A 22,299-nucleotide genomic window follows, 5' to 3' on the forward strand; every position below is an offset into this window, starting at 1 on the left:
GCGCTCTGTCTTGTTGTGCAACAACATCTACAGTCACTTGCCATATTGATTGTGGATCTTGCTTTGTCTGTCTGTGAATCTTACACAATAAATCAGACATAATGGTGGTACGATGAAGTTCTGTGCTTTGACCTTGTTTTCAGCACCAGTAGTTTAACATCAGAGAAGTTATTTTAAAGAGAAATAAATATGCCATCATCCATAGGTAGGGTGTAGCATGTGAAATTTAATTCCAGGCAAGTGAAAGAGCAGAGAGTATCAAGATAGTTAAAGTAGGAAACATGTTTGAGCCTCAGTCAGACCCAGACTCAGATGACGAGTCTGTTGAGACCAGAACCAGAGACTAGCAGACGGATCAGAACGGTTAGCATAGTTAGCATCTTTTATTTGTTTATGTTGTATGCTAGCTTGTAACTGGCACAGTGTTATCGGTTGTGCTAATGCTAACTCTCTGTCTCTGTACTGACAAGGTTTCAGGTTTATTTAGCCCCGCCCCCTGTCCCCACAAGTTGACAGGATTGGTTCCTGAGGTTTGTGACGTATGAAACTCTGGCTGTCTGAATCTGTTGTTATGAGACTGTCATTGGTTCACTGCAGGTCAAGGTGGAAATCAGTCATGTTGTTGACTGAATATTTCACTCATCATATGTCTGTATAATATAAAAACATCATTTGGATGTTAACAAGGTTAAACACCTGATTTTCATCTCTAATACAACTAAAGAAGAGAAACTAAAAAGTCATCATTAAAGCTATTAGGAACAGCTGTGCTTTTCCTGTTATAACAAGTCAAAACGTCTGCTGTAAAAACCTTATAAGTACCTCAATGACTGGCCTGCAGCTTTGAGCAAAGTCCTTTATTGTTTACCTTGAAGAGGCGTCTGATGACCCCATCCAGGACGTCCCATTTGGTTTTTCCACTCACGCCTATGGAGCCAATCAGGTACTCCTGGCTGTGTGTACCCTGAGGAGTCGTCAAAGTAAGAAAAACACAGGAGTCAAACAGGATTCCAGTTGTTTTAGCTGAAGGAAAAGAGAAAATAAGTGAAATCATCCACTAACCTTAGTGGTATTTGGCCCACTGCTGATGGTCACCACTATTCGCACGCTCCGACCTTCTTTGCGCAGATTGCCCTCGTAGCTGTCGTCGAGCAGAATATCTGAAAACAAAACTTTCTGTTAGGAAACACGGCCAACTTTAATCTGTCAGAGCCTTGATCCATTATAAACACTCTCTTTCTGCCTGCTGGCAAATTATAGCTGGAAATGGACAAACAGACTCCAAAGTAAAAGATATCTAATGGGTTTCTTTCATGTGGTAATTACTTTTACATTTAATCAATGTTCTCATACAGAGCGATTTCTAGTGAGTGTGCTGAATGATAATAGAAGAACAACTGTGTGTGAGGAAATGAAATCGAGTATAAGGAGAGACAAAGAAGTCGAAATGGAAGATCTTTAATAGGAAGAAGTTTCTTTGAGGTATTTGTTGAGAAGTTGAAAGTCCAGAAGCAGATTTTTATCAAGCTGACAGTGTATGTCAGGAGGTAAAAGACAGTAACTTTGCATTACATCAGCAGAAAGCCAAATATTTTAACCACTCAGTAGAAATCAGAAGACCGACACATTTTATATTTGTGCCACTCTCCACCAGCAGCAACAGAAATATTTCTCTGGCTGTCAGTTTTGGGAAACCCAAGTGTTGAGTGGGCATGAGAAACCAGAATTAGTCCATCATACTCTCCACAGAGATAAATAAAAATGTCACATGGGTTTTACATTCTGTGCTGTACACAGGCTTTCTCATCGAGCTGGTTAAATTTGCACAGATGTACCATCAATGTGTGACATGTGCGACTGGTCTTAAGTCTCATTAGACTAGCTGGACCTCTTCCGGTTCATTGTTTTCATTGCTGTGTTAACATTTCAAAATCTCGTTTTTTTAAGTTTGAGGATTTTGAATCTATTCACCTTTATGACCTGAATGACAGATAAATCAGCATCAATGTTACTTTGTTTGAGTTTTTGGGCATTTATGGAAGGCAGAAACCAACTGCAAACACAACTCTGACATATTATAACCTTTCAAGGTTATAATGATAAGAACAATGTGGTAGCTTATTCACAGAGAGCAACATTTCAACATCTCCTTTTAGCTCTGTTTTTGGTCTCCACCAGCATCTGAGAAAAAACTCTTGAGCTGCTAAATGCTCTGTTTCATTCCCCAGTTAGTTGCTAAATTTGTCTGTTTGCTCTTTGGTGCTGGGCAGGTTGTGTACTGAGCGGTTCTGCCTGTTGCAGCCAAAAACTACCCCAAGAGAGCAGTGAGACTAAACCAAAACAGTAAAGTTGTGGGTTGTAAAACCAAAACAATGAGATGAAAGAGGCTAAGGGCCAGGTGATAATTCCTTGTGGGGGTCATCACTACAAGTGACCCCTTTCACATACAAGTCATCATGTGATCCATTCATATAAAAATATTAGTTATAGCAGCTTTAACTATTAGGGACTACTACTAGCACACGGCACATAAAACTGCAGCGAATAAAGTTGAGTTTTTCTTCTTTGGGCAAGTTTGACTTTTGCACCTTTAACCTTTGACAACAATCACACCACTAACAACTCCAGCCATAAATCTCTCTTCATTCTGTTTCCCAGGCTCCATTTGGGAGAGGGAAGTGGGTACTTTGTATTCGGCTGGCTTCCCTTAGCTGGGGGCTCTGTGTTGGGGTGATAACGGCCCGCTGGCCTACTCGTCTTCCCACGCGTCACCGCTCTTGGCTCATCCCTCCATCAATTAACGAGGGCCCGAGCCCTTGGAGAGAGCAGCGCCTTCTATGTTAATTATAGGACGGGTGAGAGGGACAAAACTCTTTCACTTCTCAAACGGAGCAGGCCTGGAGAGATTTTCAACATGTTCATGTGTGTGTGTTTGTGTGTGTGTGTGTGTGTGTGTGTGTGTGTGTGTTTGCGTGTGTGCAACAGGCTCGTGCTGTGTTGCGAGCCCTCGCAGACGAGAGAGCAGCTATTTCATCATTTCATGCAGCTCCTCCGGATCACTTCTCTCTCCAAACACAATTCTCTCACATTTACTGGGGCGAGTACGGAGAGAGCTAATCCAACTTGATGCCGCAGAAAAAAACTTCTGCCCTGAGAGCTGCTGCAGACCATAAACTGTGTCCTACGGCTTAACTAAACAGAAGAGCACGGCACTTACAACGCCATGGTTGGAGGTTTAATTCTCAATAGCTGAATGTAGGCTACCTTTATGAAAGAAAAAAGAACCAATTTGTCCTTTGAGCTTTGTTGAATACTAAGTCCTGATTGGCCAGTTAAGATACTGTATTTCCATTTTTGGTTGAAGGCTTATAATCCAGTTCACTCACTTCCACCACCACAACACTTACTGCTCTCACTTCTCAGAACAAACTATGGACTGTGAACACTGATCTACACGGACACGTCAGATCAACGTGCTGCAGACACCAGCGCTGACACTGAACTCACCTGACATGATAGTGTCAGTGATGTTGAGGTTATTGAGCGACAGCCCCAAGGACTGACGCGAGGAGGACGAGGAGGTGCTGGAGGTCTCTGAGGGCGGCCGGGCAGTCTTGATGGGCGTGGCCGTCGGCGTCGCGTTGCCGCTGGACTTGAGGCGATCGTTCTCCGCTTTCAGTATCTCAATCTCATTCTGGTCATTGAGAGAAGGATGAAAATTAGACAGAATCTAACAGAAAGTGCATTCAAAGACTGAGTAATGGGCTGCTCACACAACGAGCGGCCATTTTCCCGCTTTCGGGCTGGCCACTGTTACCCTGAATCAGTATTATTGGAATTATAGGCTGTAAGCGGCTTTTTGATCTTCAAGGCTTCCTTTGTACTGAAGGTTAAGTCTCAGATAAGGAGCCTTACATGATCCCCAGATCTGAGGGGAGACTATAGGCTTCTACAGACGAGGCAATCCACAGCCACAAAGATCCACTTAAGTGAGACTTTTATGGTGATATTCTTTGAACGCCTGCTTCTTTTAAGAATATGAAATGACTCAGCATCTCTGAAGATTACACTCTGAAATGATGGGTGGCTTTATTGCACTTTATGAATAGATATGAAATAAATAAACAAAATACATTTATTTGCATTAAAAAAGCCTTGTTTTATATCTTTTAATCAGCTGCACGGAGAATCAAACCATTTCATTCAACCTTTATGAAGTGTGTTCACCTTGACACGGCATTTAGGGCTGAGACTGACAAGTCTATTATTAATTGCCTGTTTTGGAGCTGATACAGCTGGCTCATGGTGCTGGCCAGCAAGCTACACTATCCTATTTTCCTCCAATGTTTTGTTTTATAGTATCATGAATTACTCTTTGAAATTTTTTGGACTTTCAGGCTTAATGGAAATACAACTGTTTGATTTCTTGCTAGATGAGAACATTTACAACCTTCTCATATGGTAAATTTGTTAGCTAGCTTAGCACAAAGATTAAAACAAGGGAGCAGCTAGCTTTCGCTATTGGAAAGTGATGAGAGGCTGGGGCTAGCTGGTTAGCATGCTAACTTCAGTAGAAGAACGTGATAGAGACAAGAATTCACATTGGCGTTGCTTTCCACCTCTGGAGACAGCTGTCTGTGAATAAAGGAATTAAATTTGATGCTGAACTAACAACATTTCTTCTAGATTGGTGAGTAAACAGCTGTTAATGCTAACATTAGCTATGTGGCAACAGCGAATCACACAAATAGCTCCTTTAATGAACAGTTAAGGAAATTAAATGACTGAGAAATGATCATTTACACTTCAGGTTTTTGTACAATTACACAAACAAGGGGCTGTCATTGATTTTGTTACCTTCCGCCAGAGCAAGGCAACTGTTTTCTGCTGTTGTCAGTCAGTCAGTTCTAACCCTAACTCTGCTGGAGTTAAAATTGACTGAGAATATAATCATAAATAGCCTGCAACAGTATCAGGGACCTAAAAGTTAGTAGCAAACCTGCAAGAGCGTTAGGTGTATACTGTTGATATGATCCAAGAGGCTCTGTGTTTGTGTGTGTGTGTGTGTGTGTGTGTGTGTGTTTGTGTGTGTGTTACATCAGCTAGTTTGCCTTCAGCCCTCCTGTTGCCCCGCTGGTGCCCTGTCAGCCATTCACTAACCCACTGAATGCATTGTTAACTTCCTAACTGGTAGCTGTCATGCTTAAGCGGCTCAGGGGAGACACACACAGCACTTTAGCCAGAATAAATTGGACAGAGTGAAGTTTGCCTGTCTCCTTCACAGGAGAAGAATCTGCAGTGCAACAAAAGGTATTTCTGTCCCTCTGAGATTTCTGATGTCCTAAGAATTTGTCAAAAGAAAACTTTTCAAACCTTTTCTCTACGACAGATGGCGAGACAGAATTCAGAATAAAAGCCAATTTGAATTTAAAATGTAGACTTCTGTTTTTTAGCACCAGAATCCCCTGGCAAATGGACAGTTATTCATTCTGCTCCGGTTTAACATGTGTCATGCATAAATAGACCTGCACAGGTCAGTGTAACCTCACCTGCATGCGGTTCATGGCCTCTCGGATCTGGTCAAGGTGGTGGGCGGAGCTGAGCGCCTCCAGGCGAATGTCTGTCAACTTGAGCTCCTTCTCTCTCAACTCGTTCTTCAGCTGGAGGATGATCTCCGCCTCCGCCTCGGTGCATTCACACAGCCTGCAACCGGGATTACACACACGGAGGAGGAGGGGGGTCACCGCGAGGGTTATATCAAACACACACACACACGCACAGTCTGGAGAGAAACATTACACACTGAAAGGAAATAAGAGAGCTGAAGTTTGAAGTTTAGAGGGAAGCTGGAGTCAGTGGTGAAAACTGCACGGGCAGGTACAACATGGAGGTGAATAGGGAAGTGCAGCATTTGGGACAGCGAATCCTTCCAGTTTATTTTTTTTCAGCCAAGGAATGTTTTAGTTAAAAAACATATTCCAGCTGTGGTTCCCATCATGCACAGTCATTCATTTTTTAGGTTGGTTTGCCGAATTTTGTTGTAACATAGTGATTTTTGATTGTTATTAATGTATGATATGTGACGTTAATGAACATTTTTCTTAGTTTGACAATTACTGCAATTACAGTGAAGACCTGATTCAGTGTAGCATGTACGGTAAGTGATGTTGTTACCATCATCATGGCAGACTTGCTAATTTGCTAAGTCAAAAACACAGAATTCTGTCACCTGTGTGGTTTACTGTGTCATCTGAAGTTCACATGCTCCGCCCCTGAGAAAACCACGCCAGACATCTAAACACTAAGATGACATCACCAGCTACGACACAGCACAGCAGATGTGCGCAGTACTTGCATGCTTATTGCATTGCAGCGACACAGAGCCCTTAATTCGACCTACTGTTACTGTCCCTTAACTGAGAGCTGGACACTCTTGACGTCCCGGTCCAGTTTGTATTGCAGGGAAATCCATCACCTCTAACATGCCGGGCTTTATGCAGCATTGAGATGCAAATATCAAGTCACACCAACACACCCCACTGCACACACACTCCCTGGGAGCATGCCACACAGCGCCTGTTACCGAGATCTGTGCTTGTAGACCACATGGCCATTTTGCTTTTTCTTTGGTGTCCAAATAGGGGAGGACTTGCTATCACAAACGCACTTGCTACAGCAGGTGGAGGAGACGTTAAAGAAAAGCATGAACAGAGGAAAGATAAAAGAAAAGTGAGGAGAGGATTTAAAGACGTGTGAAAAGAAAATAACAGTGAAAAAGGAACAAAACAGCCAACTGTGTGCAGTGTTTCTATGTTTTTTCTATTGGTATGCATTGATATATATCAGTGTGTGTGTGCTAACTGCATACAGGAGGAGGTGAAAATTACCCGTGTGCTGCATATAAGTACCTACATCTGCGTGAGACTGGATGCAGGTGTACATATATTTGTAAAACTCACTCGGTGGTGGAGGGCGAGGAGCGCAGCGTGGCAATGCTGCCCTGCCTGTTGTCATGCTGCAGTTTGGGTGAGGATGGCAGAGAGTCAGTCATCTCCTCCATCTCGTCGTGGGCCGACTGGGATTTGGTTTTCTTCTTGCTGAACGCCTGCTTGAAGGAGCTGCGTAACTGCAAGATGGAAAACACAAACACACAGGGGCAAAGATGTCAGCATCGCCGCCCACAGTCTCCACAAGCACATCATGTCTGTTGCTAAAAGATACGTTCTGGTGACATCACATCCTGCCAGATCAGGAAGTCACTCCGTGCTGTTTCCAAGCAATGGTCACTGTCTGGTTTAGGTAAAGAGGGAGTTAAGAAGCAAGGCTGTAAGTAGAGATGGAAATGAGAGATGGAGAGGGGGCGATCAGGCTTTGTAATGACCCCTAGAAATTAGGGCTGAACAGGCAATCAAAATGAACAAGGGGGGAGGAAAAGAGGGAGGACAGAAGAGGAACAAGAACAAGGTAGAAGGGGGAGGGTTGCTGTTTCCATGCCGACGTTTCCAGAAAAGGGAAAGAAGAGTTTGCTCTGAGGGGGAAAGAGGGAGGAACAAATAAGGGAGAGGAGGAAGGGAGGGGGGAGGATGGGGAATAACCACGGCAAACATACAGAAGACACTCTGGAAACCACTGACCTGAGCCGGGATGGAATCAGCCACCTGAAGACGCAGAACACACCCAGCGTTAAGCCACACAAACACACACTTCACCCATCTACTGCACCAAACTCAAAACATTGCTGCAAATGTGTCTGTTCACTGAGGAAATGCAGTCATCGCTGTTGCAAGGCCGATGATAATGATGATGAGTGCTACTATTATTACATTTAGAAGACATCTTCACATATTCACAGCCCTGTTCATCTCTAGATTTTTCACCACCGCTTTTCCAAAAGGCTTACTCACATGACAGGGAAGTGACATCTTAAAATTGCAGTAAGCACTTTTACATGCTAGTGGCAGGGAAAAGCTAAAATGAATATGTATTTCAAAGCAGTTAGTTTTTTTTCTCCCCGTGCTGATGAAATATTTCATAATACCACCTGCAGTACAACCAAAAAAAGGATTTATAGCAAGACTGTGCAAGAATACACAACATCAGTATATTTGGTCAATGTAAATTCAAGGAGATAAATGACATTTTTCCTGCATGCTGTTTAGTCATGATTTGATGAATAATAAAAGTACACAGTGAGATCAGAGGTCAGATATCAAATCCAGGAAGTAACCCAGAGTCCATGTCCTGCTGCAGGACACGTCAGCAGGTCGGATGCTTGCTGCCTTATTGAAGAGCAATCTCCCTTTTCATCACAGCATCCAGCTGCCGCAACAATCCGCTGCCTCTCTGCTCACGCTTCACTCTTCATCTCAGCCACATGGGCACCACCGCAGAATTTATGCAAATAAATAATTAATTGCTGCTTAAATAAGGCATTGATTTGTATTCATGAGGGTGAGATGATTTTTTTTTTTTTTTTGGGGGGGGGGGGGGGTTTCTAACTTAACAAGGCAGGCTAGGGTGTCACACTCTTGTGCTGAACTTTTGGGTTGTTTGCATGCATTTCGTTTTCAAGGGCAGGAGTTTTACATTGCAGCAGAGGCCGAGAAGCGGCTCTGTGCTCTTTGGCTGAGATGGAACTTCTAATATGTCATCTGTCTGACTCAGGGGGCTGCAGCAAATAAGCTCTCAGCCGGGGAGACTGAGCTGCTATTATAGAGCGAAGCAAAGAACAGCAACATCGGAGAGAAGGGCAGAGGGAGGAGAGGGAGCTTTACGGCTGTGGATATGAATTTCTAGACTTGTTTGACTTGATTTGTGGGAGTTTGTGGACGTATCCTTCAGTAGAATGGGAAACAGGAGATTGGTATTGCATTAAAAAATGTCCTCCTTGGCCAGATTACATCCCCAAAGCAGGGGAAAGTACATCAAGGACAAAATAGAGACACAAGTGAGAGTGAACTTTGTGTTAGACTTAGAGAAATAAAAATGTATCTCCAAACTAATTGAGGGATTAAGGGCTTTTCTCAGAAGTGCTTTGACAGAAGATGTTAAGGCAGGTGAGAGTGTTCCTCTCCAGTCCAGACTTTCCTACTTGTCACAGTGATTCAAAAAGCTCTTCTCTAACCTCTGGGCAACCATCGCCCTGGTTTCAAGCTGTGACATCAGCGGCCACTTTGCTTCTTTCCTAACTAATCTGCTGGTGTCAGTGGATATGAAATTTCAAGTGCGTCTCAAACATTAATTACAGAGTAGTTGACTCCTCTGCTCGACCCACTGTTAGTCCTCACCTCTAGATGGTACGTTGGGCACTCAGCTGATACCATGTCAGCACTGTAACCTAGCAACAGTGACATGATTTCCAATTGTGATGAGTTAGTTTTAGGATTTTCACACCTATGGGCCTGTGGGAATCTGAACTGCACTGAGGCACACGCTCTGAAGGTGTCCAAACTCAATATGCGAGTAAACACTTTTGGATCGTCGAGGCACAGGGTAACTTCACCTCAGATTCATAAGTGCATAAGTGTGCAAACACATCTTTACACTAAAAGAAGGACTGGCAATACTTTAGTAATAATAAATGCATTACCATTTGCAGTTTTATTAAAGGTCTCATAAAGTATAAAAGCAGATGTCCATGTGTTGTTGGAATTTAAAGCAGGTCTAGGTTCTATATTAATACTGTGAAAGTATCAAAGCCTCAGTCCACAGAGAAATGCACACAGCCTGTATTCAGAAACTGAGCTTTAAAACCAGCCGTCAGGATTTCTGTTAGTTTGTGATGTCACAACAAAGCAGTCATAACCTTCAGCCCTGCCCACCTGGATCCACCATCCTACCTTGCAGGATTTGGTTTCTCTGAGTGTTTACCTCATATCTGTTATATTTTTATTGGATCACTCAGAAAACAGTCAGCCAACCAGAGAAGAGGCTCAGTGCCTCCTCTCTTCTGATTGGATCATGGTTAGATCAAACTACATGCAGGTACACTTGAGAATATTCAGTGTATTCTACTTCCACATTTTAGGCACTTAGCTGATTACATTTACAGTGGGTGCAACAGTTCAAGAAGCTTTATGTCACAGATCCACAAAATGTTGTCTTCTTTGTAAAGAAGACATTTAACTGAATTAAGAGTCTAAAGCAACTCAGTGATAGTGATAAAAGGCTTCTGATGCTACAAGTGAATGAATGGGCTGGAGAAGATACTTGAGTATTGATTATTGACTTCTAGGAACTTGAAAGTGGCAGAAAGAAAATGTCATAAATGAACCCTTAATAAGTTATTTGTACCATTTTTTGTTGGATGTTGTTTTGTTTTGTCCTGTTGGGTTTTTATACTTTCTGCCATTTCTCGTAGAAGAGCAAATACCTGCCTCAGATTTAATCTTGAAAATAAAACCTAGGTTGACTTTTTTTTTTCTTCTGCCACACTAGGAACCATTTTTGCCCCGGTGCACTGTATATACTGAGTTTTCTGTCCATATTTGAATTGCCAACTATTTCTTCCACCTACCCAGCTCTTCTTCTTCTTCTTCTTGTCTTCGGCGTCCTTGCCCAGGCTGCCCATGCTGGAGTGACTGGCTGCACTGTTGATGCTGGACATGCTTTCAGAAGAGTGCTGCCGTCTAATCCGCAGGTCTGGAAACGACAGAGAAACTTGAGCTGACCAGTGAACCGGAGTGTGTTGGTTGAATTCTCTCTTTTATTTTCAGCTACGTTGGGCTCAGCTTGGCTTCAATTAGCAGCTACATAGATTTCACAAAATTGATTACCCATCTGATTCAGGTTGTTTCCATGACTAAAATCAAGGCTTTCCAAAACTGACCTCTACAGCACATTCAAATGTCAGGGGATCATTTCCCCCTGGGGCTAATCAGGCTAAAAAACGCATCAACTCAGAAACAGTGAGGCATTTAAGGACTTCTTAAAACATTAGTTAATTTGCGAGAAGTCTGATCGAATGTCGCCTGCCTCATTACCTTTGTGGAGGTGGTCAGGGCCGTTGAGCGCCACCTGGATGGCCGTCTGGGCGTCTGTGTTCTGGGTCTTCAGCATCTCTATTGTCTCCCGCAACTCAGCCAACTCAGACTCCTGGAGAGAGACAGAGAGATGTTTTCAGTGCAGTTACTGAGTTTCTGGAGAAATGTAATCTCTGTAGTCTACATGAAACAGATGGAACAACCCCAGAACTGATGACCAGCCCAGGTTATTTTTAAAAAAGGATGACAAATCTGTTGGAATGAACGCATTAGCTTCGTCATTGGGAACGAATTCTAAAATTTGGCATTGGCATGGTCTTTCAGTGGGAGAGAATGAGAGGAAAAAGTAGGGGACGGTATTTTGAAGAAGATAGGACTCTCACAGTGGATTTGCCCCAAAGCCAGCACCACCTGCTTAGAATTATAAAAAAAAACCTTTCCTCTCTGTTGAACCAACACGATCAGATAGAGGGAGTTTCATATTCTGCCTTTTCCCCAAAACCCAATGAGGGCCGCAGATAGGGTTTCCGCTTTAATTAAAAGTTGGGACGGCCTTGTTTGACAAAGACATCCCACCAGATCCCAGTCTGCTTTAATTTATAGAGGATTAAAAAGCTGCCAGGGTTCGTGTGTGTGTGTGTGTGTGTGTGTGTGTGTGTGTGTGTGTGTGAACAGAGGGAAGCATTCATTATTTGTGAGGGGGGGGGGTTATCTTTGAACATATTGCTGCTGCTGTGTGATCAGCATTTCAGCAGCATTCAAGCTCCTCTAAGACCTCCTCTTGACAAGAGTCTCTTACAAGAGTCAACTTGTGAGAGACTGGAGAAAACGGAGGTGGGGGCAGATGAATTCTGCATGATTTCTGTAGAAGTCAGGGTTTTAAATGGTGTTTTAGGGCTGCAGGTTTATGGAACATGCAGAAAGGTGATGCTGTCTGTTTCTAATCATTTCCCCTCCCTGTAATCCCTTCATCATGGAGTTCATGCACAGTATATCTCACATGCAGGACTGAGCTCCCGCACCTTTTGTTCAGCGGTCATGGTGAGGCTCTGCAGGCGGCAGGTCATGTTGCTCAGGCTCTTTTCGAAGGCGGCCACCAGGTGAGCCTGCAGACGCAGAGAGACAAACACACACAGTGTCACAATTCAGCTGCTGCAGAGGTGTAGGGTGACACATCACTCAGATCAGGACTATTCAGCTTCTGGAAAAGGGTTTCAGGAAGAGGCTATAACCTCAGATAAAGGCATTTTAATCATTGCAAGTTTCCACCTGCATTCTACTCAAACGTATTTAAAATAGTAGAACATGAAAATGTAAAATACTATTTCTATTCTCTTTGGAATATTAAAACATAAACACTTAACATGTAAAAGTGACCCCAGGATCGGTTTAGACACTTCTCCACTGTAACACAAGTTCTGTCAAATTATCACTTGCCTGAATGTGAGTCAATACTCACAATAAATCATTAAAAAAAAAGAAAACGCCTGTACAGAGCATGAATAAGTTGGTCTGCTGGTTGCTGACGACGGCTTTGAAGTGAGTTTTCGCTTGAGCCAAAGACCACGGACCAAACGAGACTCTGTGTTTGCCCACAGGCCTGAAGGCTCCGACTGCGCCCTCCTGAAGAGGTTCCCTGTGCACTGAAAAGACCCGCCGCTGCCTTTCACTTTGAGTCAGCCGCAAATTTCAAGGGCAAGTTCACGCCATACATGTTCCCAATGGTTTATTTGAACAGGGAGTTTGTTAGGAGTGTTTCACATGACTTCACTGTTGCATCTTATTGCTATGAATTCACAATCGTGCCACTGAGCATGCTCCCAAGCTCTCTGTCAAGAAAACTCTCAGCGCTGAGAGAGAGAGAGAGAGAGAGAGAGAGAGAGAGACATGTTGCTATCACAGAGAGGCACAGTTCAGAGAGAGGCTGGCTGCCCCCCCGCCCCCACCCACCCCACCCTCGACTTCATCTGAAGAAGCGGCAATGTCATGCCATCTGCTCTGCTGAACCTGTGGTGTGACTGGATTTGTTTGAGGAGAGTCTGTACTTGTGTATAAAATGTGTGTGTGTGTGTGTGTGTGTTTGTGTGTGTAGTGCAAGCTCATCCTCCCACCCTTAGCTAGAGACCCTGAGACACCTGTCAGGCCTGGTGCGTCAAAGAGAGGTGGGCAGCGTGCCCAGACAGATCAGACAATCTCAGTTCTACACACAGAACACACGCACATGCACACACAAACACACATTTGTTTTATTGTACTTTCAAGGACTTTTATTTACCAATTTTAACACCATTTGTTCCCAAATGTACAATCTAGACCCAAAACGGCTCTGACAGACGGAGAAAATTCCCCATCTTTCTATCCCGGTGAGGACTTTAAGACCTCATAACTGTAGAGATCCACACACACATACACACACACACACACACACACACATACACACACACACAAACACACACACACACACAGCAGCGCCCTGTCCTGCCTCTTCTCTTCTGTGTCCCTGGCTGCATCAGCGAAGGTCTTGACCTTTAGAAAATGCCAACTGTTCCAACACATCTCTCCAACGCCACATCTCTTTCCAACTCCACCTGCGAGCTCCGACTAAACACCCCCCGGCCCACCTGTCCGCCCTGAAGGAGGCGCCGATCAGACTCTGATGTGTCCCATGGCTGAACCATCTGTGCCTGGCCCCGGTGGCCACGCCTGGCCCCTGAACCTTGAGGTCCAGGGTAAAGGTTGACGGTGGGCCACACCAGAGAACTGGATGAGGAGAAGTCGTTTATGTCAGCGCCCCTCCGTGCCACTGCTGAAGATGTGGATGACATCTCAAGGGCGAAGACAGATGACAAACGACGCATAGTCACTAAAGTCTTTGAAGCCAGCACCTGCTGCTGGGATACATCGCTTTAACACCACAGCAAGAAGGGGAGGGGATGATAATGACGACAAAAAAAAGTAGGAGGAGAAGAATAAGAGTGATGGGGACGGAAACCTTTTCCAAGAGGAAGGAGATGGAGCAGGGAGGAGGAGGAGGAGGAGGGCCTTTATGAACCTGAACGTCAGATAGGCAGGAAAACTGATCCTCTGCACAGGCTCAACCAGCAGCATTAGCTCCTCTTAGTCTCTTTAACAGGATGTTGTTTTGCTAATTCTGCTCCATTTAGACCAAACAAAACCAAAAACAAATACACACCGGGGGAGTGTACCTAATCCATCACAACAGTGCAGAAACAATTATTATTATTATTTTTTTAAATGTGGGAGTCATTTATATGAGCTCACACGCAGTGACCGAGGGTATTAACACATCCATAATACTTTTATTGAAGACCAAAATTCAATTTCCTGAACAAAAACAAACCCAGAGAAAGATAATTATCTTTATGTATGCAGTGGCACAGCAGATGAAATGAGATCAAGATCAGGTGACCTCAGTCACTGCACGTTTCCTCTCTAGTCCTCTCCTGAGAAGACTGATCTGCCAGAGGTTAACATGAGACTGTTCAACAACCCAAATAATCCCCCCCCCCCGCTTTTATTTTAAAGGTCCCATATTTTACATTTTACTTTTCTTGTGTTTTTTTTTTTTTTTTTTTTTTTTAAGTGTTGATCCATAAGGAGGTAAACACTCAGAGAAACCAAATCCTGCAAGGCTGGATGGTAGATCCAGGTGGGCGGGGCTTGGGGCATAGATGAGAGCATTGACTGCTTTGTTGTGACATCACAAAGTTACAGAAGTCCTGACGGCTGGTTTAAGGCTCAGTTTCTGAATATAGGCTGTGTGCATTTCTCTGTGGACTGAGGCTTTGATATTTTCACAGTATTAATATAGAACCTAGACCTGATCTATAATCAAACAACACATGGACATCTACCTTTATACAGTATGGGACCTTTAAAATATCATTTATGGCTGCTTTTAGTGATTTTCATGGTTAAAATGGTTAAAGGATGATATGTTTCCTCTGTTGGGTTGAAAAAAAGCTTGAAGCTCTTCTTTAACCAACAAGATCACATCAAATATGAATGAATTTGAAATCACAACCAAATGGAAAAGACTTATTATGCACACCACATCATATATCCATTAAAAATAAATGGTAAAGAAATTAGTGGTACATAATATCACATGAAGAAAAGCAAGATGCCCTGAAAAACTGACTTTAGAAACTAGGCTGCTCTATTTTTCTTTCTACAAAGTTGACATTTGGAAAATAACAGCTTTACACTCAGTTGTGACAATATGTGTCGTTCGCCTATGTATATGTATGTGATACGAGTCTCTGCGTTGTGTAGGTTTGTCTGCGTTAGAGTGCGTGCAGGAATAGACATGATTCAACAGTGACTCTGGCATGTCTTGCACACACACACACTGCAGTCAGCAGCTAGTTTTGGGCCGTGGGTGGAAAGCATGTGAGGGCTGCTGAGGCTGACATTTCCATACAGTCACACTCCCCACTGGGAGGATAAGATGAGCTTATAGCACCAACAACCCACCAAGCTGTCAGTTAGATACAGTGCGATGCATCTCCACTGCAACAGGGCCAGGCGTGTGTTAATTTCTCTTTTTTTTTTTAATCTAAAGTGGGAGCACATATAGGTTTCTGTTTGCATATGGCTTGGCACAGCGCATGTGACTGGTTGCCTGTTGTTTTAATGTGCAGTGACCCTGTTAAGTGCCAGTCAGTCTCAAGATCAGATATGGTGAGACATTGGAGTGTTTTAATCAGACTGTGTCTTTGACTATTATTTCTAAATATAATTATATCTAAAAGATTTCAAACCTTCCCAAAATAGAACAAGTGTTTTAACTGAAGAGACTTTTTTTTACTCACTGGATGAATGGCTGTGTTTTATAATCTTGGCATTTTATACGTTTTAAATTTCCCTTGTGTGTTATTTTCATTACATTTTTGTTATTTTATTGTTTGTTATTTAACTTGTATTGTAAATTCTTTCTTTCTGTTCATGATTTGTTTTCATTAGGTTTTTTAAGCACATTCAGGTCTCCCTTTAAAATTAGACTCCTATCTCAATGGGATTCATCGGAATAAGTAAATCAATAAATTTACCATTAGCAGCACAAGCTATAGCACCATATAGCATGTCATCAGTTATTTGTCCCCTGCAGAATAGAAATTTCTCTCCTTTATCCACACTTTGATTAACTCTTGAATGTTTTTTGTGCTTCTACGTGCAGAGTTTGTGTCTCTGTCTCGTCTCACTATCTGTCCAAACAAACAAACTGTTAAACGCACAGTCTGTAACTTCTGCCCCTAGGAGTCCCTCAATCAAAACAATGACAAAAGATTAAATTTGCTTGTTTTTTTTCTCTGATAACTTCAGATCCAGACGTCCAACCACTAAAATCCTTCAACTGATTAAAATATATAGTTGAAAACAACCAAGCTGTAAAAAGTTTATCTTAAAAATGTGACTTGAAACTGGATAAAAGTCAATTTTGATGCTTCTGATTCACATAGAGGATATGATGTCACTGACAGACGAACTGTTACCGTTACAAACCGTCGATTTCTCCAGGCTTGAAAAGTGCTTAAGTAAACTTCACTGAGAATGAAATAAAATAAATATAAAAATAAACAACTATAAATAAAAAACATAAGAACAAATATGTACATTATATATATATATATATATATTTAACTTGAATGAAAACAAAGGATCAAATATACATAAAATTCTGCCTATATAACTTGACTAGACCCGAGTGTTTCCACTGCATTATTGCTTCCTAATAAAAGTTTTCATATCAGCACATATCAGAGATTTTATGTACTGATACAGGTATATCTGTGATGGCCAATATCAGCTGATAAAATCGGCCAACAGATGAATCAGTTGGGATTTAGCCTCGTGTTTGAGTCATGCCAGCCACACTGACAATTTCTGTACCACAAACACAAATGTGCGTATTTACCAGTGTATTTTACTGGTAAGTATTTACTGTCCATCAGCAACCACTGCAAAAACCAGTGATGTACTTCTTGCATTTCTGTAATTGCTGTGGATAGCAGACAGAACATACATATCATTAGATGTGATGTCATGTCCAGGTATTTTCTGTAGCAGTGTGGTTTGGCAGTTGGAAATGTTGTCGCATCCTGAAACAGCAACAGTAAATTAATATGTGAGAGCTTCTGTGTGGAGTTGCCATTTCACAACTGTCACAGAAAAACAGACCAGAATGCAAAGCAACCACAAAGCTTTAAAAATGTATGAATCATTTTGTCTCAAATGGAAATTTTCTGACTCCACTACTGACAGAAAGCTCTGGCCACAGAGAACGCAAAGGAGACAGAAGTTGTTTAAGAGCATCTAATGGTGGATTTTTCCTCTGAGAACCAAAACAAACATAAAGTTGTTTGACTGTCCCTACATAACTCTTCTGTAAAGTCCTGTCTCCCTCTTCCATTCGACAAGTTTGCCCACAGTTTAGCCTTCAGTTTCAGCTCTGCACAACTTTGTGATCAAAGCGTCGGACTGAAGCGTCTGCCTCCACGCTTGATCAGGCGCTTGGCATTGAGGGTGGGGTGGGGTGGGGGGTTGTCGAGCCCGAGCCTGACAATGGGAGTTTGTCGATACATCTGAATCTCGGTACAAAGACAGCTTCGTCTGGGGGTTGGAGGTCTCTGTTTCACCCACGCATGACGCACTCGATGTCTAGATTCACTTATCCTCATCTCCCTGTTCTCTTTCTGCACCCGTCTATCTCCATTTGATTCTCTCTGCTTGGGTGAATTCAGGAGAGAGGCTCCCCACCGGCACAGACAAAAGGCAAAGAGACAATCTTCGCTGTACGGTAGACACACAAACACACACAGAAGAAAACATCCACACACACACACACACACACCAACAAAATCAAACATGCAAAAGCCTAAATACACACACATCAGCTTCAAACAGAGAGAAAAGGAATTAGTGGGCGTATTTATATTCCTTCCAGAGCTTTAACAGGCAGGAAGCTCTGACAGTAGGTTATCATGCAAATGAGCCGGCTGTTTTGACGGCATCTTTTGAAGTAAACAAACTCACATTGGCAGCCAGCTGAGACGTCAGGGTCGCCACCTTCTCCTGAGAGGCGTCCAGCTCCCGACGCAGCTTTCTGATTTGCTGGTTTGCGGAAGAAAGAAAAACAAAAGGTAAAGGTGCGGTTAATACTCCAGAAAAACATGAAGGAAATAAGACTGATTGTAATGCAAAGAGGTGTTGAACTTGCAACTCCCTTGTTGATATTTTTGATGTAAAAAAAACTATGCAGGTACATGGTAATACTGTGTGTAAAGACACTGGGGTGAAGTGTGAACAAAAAAAAGTGTGGGGGATTACCGTGGAATTTTGGACTGTTTGGCCCTTGATTGAAAAGAAAAAGAGTACAAATTAACACTATATTGCATGCCCCCATCAAACAACAGGAACTGATGTGGCTGGAGAGACAGAGGTTTTCACAGCACTTGTTTTCTCATGTTAGATTCTGAGCATCAAAGCAAGAGCTACAGGTAAGTTAGTTCCTCACCTGGGTCAAACAGTATTTGCAAATACCTGATTTTTTTTTTTTTTTTTTAAATATTGTAAACAAAGTGCCAGATGTGTGAGTTTACCAATGTGGTCGACACCAGGACGAGAAGGAATAATTAATGAAAATGTCCATGCTTCGTTCCAAATTGCTGTCAATATCAGAGGTTTTTGAATTGATCTTTATGTGTATTTTGTTTTTTACATAATCAATATCTGATATCAGTATGAATTGAGAGTAATGTTGACAAGACAGTTGCAGAGATAGTGACAGTGACAGAGGGCATGTGTTTCCAACACACGCTTCTGACATTTTAGAAGATCAGATATATCAGATTTTCATCAGCTGAGAAATGTCAAAAAATACCAATCAAGTCCTTTTCATAATTTCTATTGGTTTTTTTCGTTTCTCACGCCAACACTGCTTAGTCAAGTTGCTGTGGCGCCAACATTACAACAAATGTGTCATGTAAATGATGAAAAAGTCGTGTGTAGGTCTGTCCTGAGGGAATATAAACCAGAACTGGGTCACTTGTGTCAGTTTGCACTGAGAAAAGCTGTCTGAAAATGCTAAACTCCACCCATCTGGCAGGGTTAAAAGAAACACTGTGATGTATTTGCCATTACTGTTTGATCCAAACTTGAGCTAAAAGCTCTAATAAACAAGAAAAGAGAAAAGGAAGAAACAGAAAACAAAAAAAATCAAAACATAAAACTGTAAAATCAAAGAAGAATCAGTGATTAACTGTTGAATGAAGCCAAACTAAAATAGCCAAAGAGCAGGGCATGCATTAGATATGCTATAGTGTAAGTTTTAGTAATGAGTAAAGTATATTAGCTACATAGCACAGCAGGGAGGAGTGGTTATTTAATTATTTATAATCAGGATGAAATAAATAAAGATTAACTGAGAATAAAAAGCAATGCAACACAGAGTTAAACTGCTTTATTGTAGAACCTGATAGCATTCATTTATAACTATTCTTTAAATTATTATCAATATAAATCAAAGTGACTTTAAATTAAGCTGAACAAATATCACTGTTTGTGCTTTGATTGACAGATGAAGTGCAATAGAAACATAAAGACAAACAGTAGTCGCAGCTAAAACATGCACATGACACGGAGGTTGTTGGACTGAATCCCACGTCTTCCAGGTTCCCACAGGAGGGGACTTAACCCCCCCACCTACAGCACAGCCAGCTTTAAGCTGTAAATGTCTGAAACTATATGAAGTGAAGCAGAAAGCTGCTAAAAGGAAGCACGCATGCCGACACGTGGACGCAACTTATCCATCCTTACCTCTGAGTGAGCTTTCTCCTCCGTCTGTGAGGAAGATGCAAACATAGTTTAGAAAAAGTTGCATATTGTCTCAGAGTAAGTGTTCAATCAAGTACAATCAAATGAATTAGAATATGCACCATAAGAAGCATTTTAATACCAAAGAGGAGGTAGTAAAGAGGAGAAGTAGAGTATCACTGGTGTTGAAGTGGAAATCAGACAGAAAACAAAATGACAAGTGGTTTATAACCACAAAACAAACACATGGATTCAACCTGAGGGGAAACGTTGCGAATGAAACTATATCTTTCATCCAGACCTTTCGTCTGCGACCTGCAAGTGACACTTGAAACAGGTAGAGGCGGGTGGTGATCGATTCTTCTCCCTAAAACTAATCTGCCACCTCTCTGATCGTGACGACTTCAGAGCTGCCTGTGCTGTTAGAAACCCAACACATGTCCGGAGTCTTATCTGCCAAAGTTACTTTATTTCATTTGTTACTTTAATTTAATGCCCCACCGTATCACATGGAAGAGCTGAAGGATTTGATCTTCCTTTGAGTTGTATCAGTTTTAAAAAATAGGATGACTTTAACCTTAAAATTGTTACGTTTTTGAAAGCACACAGTCACATCCTAAAATGTCCCCCTAGTTCACTGTGGTGAGTTCATCAACATCAACAGTGAGCTGAGAAAATATTCATTGTGTATGGTGTTGGGTGCTATAACAAAATAAGACAGTGCACCTTTAAATCTGGACTATTTGGCCATTTAGGGCATGAAACAAGCCGTAAACATAACAGCAAAAAGTTTCATATTAACACATTTAGCATGAACTAACATTAGCATTCATTTGTTCATTGTGTTTCTGGCCACCTGGTGAATAAAAGTTTCCTTTCAGCAATGTTTTGGTCTCCACCAACTTATGAGAGATATATCTAGTTGTTTTTTTTATATGTGCCAAATGCATAACTATTTTCAGCAGCTAGTTGTTAGCGTTATTGTTTGCTGCTGAGCTGGTAGCAGACAGTGGGTTTAGCAAAGCTTTCTACCTGGAAACAACTCAACCGAAACTGAAATGTTTCAAGCTGGAAAACTAAAAACAATGAGCGGAAAGAGGCTGAAACATTGTTACCGAGCTGGGTTATTCTGTTCCTTGCATTTATATTTAATAATCTGATACATTTTTCATGCAAAAATATTGATCAGATCAGAGCAGCTTTAACAATGACCATGATTCAGATGTACAGTACCTGACCGCTGCTGTAAAATCAGGAAGAAAAGCTGTCAGCTACTTACTGCAGAGTACAGTGAAGATGTGCTGGAGACCAGGGACAATGAGGAGCCATGGACTGTAAACATACAGAGAGAGGAATGAGTGACTAAGGTTTAGTAAAACACTTAATTATAAAAACTGGTGTGAAAAACAGGGATCAATGCTACAGATTCAATTCAAATGTGATGATACAATATTCTACCTCTTCTTCTGAATCTGACCTTGAGGGAGCTCTAAAGTCATTTTAATTACTTTCTTATTTTTTCTTAATTAACCACTTGACTGATTAGCACTTCATAGTTAATGGAAGTCATTCAGATGATGTAAGCTTTAGAGCCTGAAAAAAATATATGATTTGCCTGTTAAAAAGCTGAACTCTATATGGACGTAATGACAGCCATGAAAAGATGAGAACAGAGCCACCAGCCGAGCCACTCACAGTATGAACACAGTGAGAGCTCATTCAGCTGGGATTAATGTACTTGATGAACGTGGCCTTAAAATGATTTCTAACGGCTTCTTAGTATCAAGGTTTCATGTCTGACACAGTTAATTTATAGAGCGAGTCCCACCTTCATCAGTGCTGTCCCTGAAGGAGCCGGAGCGGCTGATGGCCCGGGGTCGGTCCTCCAAGGAGGTTGCGCTGCCACCCAGTGGGTGACCCTCTCCATACAGGTCAAAGGAGTCCTGGGCGGGGATGCTGTTGGAGCGGCTCATGCTGCTGCTGCCTGGTGGCAGGTTGTACTGGCTGATGTTTGTGGGACTCACTGAACAGAGGAAAAAATAGATCAGCTGAGAGCTGGCATCTGTAAAAAGCATCAGTGATCAATCATTCATGCATGAACTAAGAACCAATTTACAGCTAATAATGGTGCAAATCTAGTAAAATCTTAATGGACTTCAAGATATTTTGATTGCTGCATGAAAAAATTATGATTTAATTATATAGCTCATTTTTATGGCCATGTATCTACTGTCATATAAGTTTCTGCACATTTCACATTTTAGACACGCACAAAAAATTTTAAAGGTTTCCTCTTCTCCTGTGTTTTACTTGAAGTGTTGATCCATAACAAGATATATTTGTGGTTTTAAGAACCAAAAACCATCTGCATGTAGTTTTACATCTCCTTTCTCAGGCTTCTCTCTGGAGCTCTAGTAACAACAGGTCGGTGAACCAATCAGAAGAGAGGAGGCTCTGAGCCTTTCTTCTGATTGGCTGACTG

The 22,299-nt window shown here is 42.0% G+C and overlaps 1 protein-coding gene across 2 annotated transcripts in view; it reads right to left on the bottom strand.

Moving 5' to 3' along the window:
- nav3 (neuron navigator 3) overlaps window positions 1–22,299 on the bottom strand; it is a 206,237-nt gene that overhangs the window by 9,634 nt on the left and 174,304 nt on the right. The window contains exons 19-33 of one of the 2 annotated variants that reach the window (XM_023408709.1): window positions 21,646–21,840; window positions 21,097–21,149; window positions 19,821–19,844; window positions 18,333–18,356; window positions 18,039–18,116; window positions 12,005–12,088; window positions 10,983–11,094; window positions 10,517–10,641; window positions 7,635–7,658; window positions 6,960–7,126; window positions 6,584–6,670; window positions 5,550–5,703; window positions 3,508–3,694; window positions 1,063–1,160; window positions 869–964 (exon numbers count right to left, since the gene is read on the bottom strand). In XM_023408709.1, the coding sequence (XP_023264477.1) occupies window positions 869–964; window positions 1,063–1,160; window positions 3,508–3,694; window positions 5,550–5,703; window positions 6,584–6,670; window positions 6,960–7,126; window positions 7,635–7,658; window positions 10,517–10,641; window positions 10,983–11,094; window positions 12,005–12,088; window positions 18,039–18,116; window positions 18,333–18,356; window positions 19,821–19,844; window positions 21,097–21,149; window positions 21,646–21,840 (1,508 nt within the window). The remainder of the gene's footprint in view (window positions 1–868; window positions 965–1,062; window positions 1,161–3,507; window positions 3,695–5,549; window positions 5,704–6,583; window positions 6,671–6,959; window positions 7,127–7,634; window positions 7,659–10,516; window positions 10,642–10,982; window positions 11,095–12,004; window positions 12,089–18,038; window positions 18,117–18,332; window positions 18,357–19,820; window positions 19,845–21,096; window positions 21,150–21,645; window positions 21,841–22,299) is intronic. The other variant, XM_087174682.1, reaches the window with a different exon arrangement.

This window comes from Seriola lalandi, unplaced genomic scaffold (genome assembly GCF_002814215.2).
Source record: "Seriola lalandi dorsalis isolate HSWRI2012SDOR001 ecotype SW California unplaced genomic scaffold, Sedor1 jcf7180002054371, whole genome shotgun sequence".
In the NCBI taxonomy this organism is placed as follows: domain Eukaryota; kingdom Metazoa; phylum Chordata; class Actinopteri; order Carangiformes; family Carangidae; genus Seriola; species Seriola lalandi.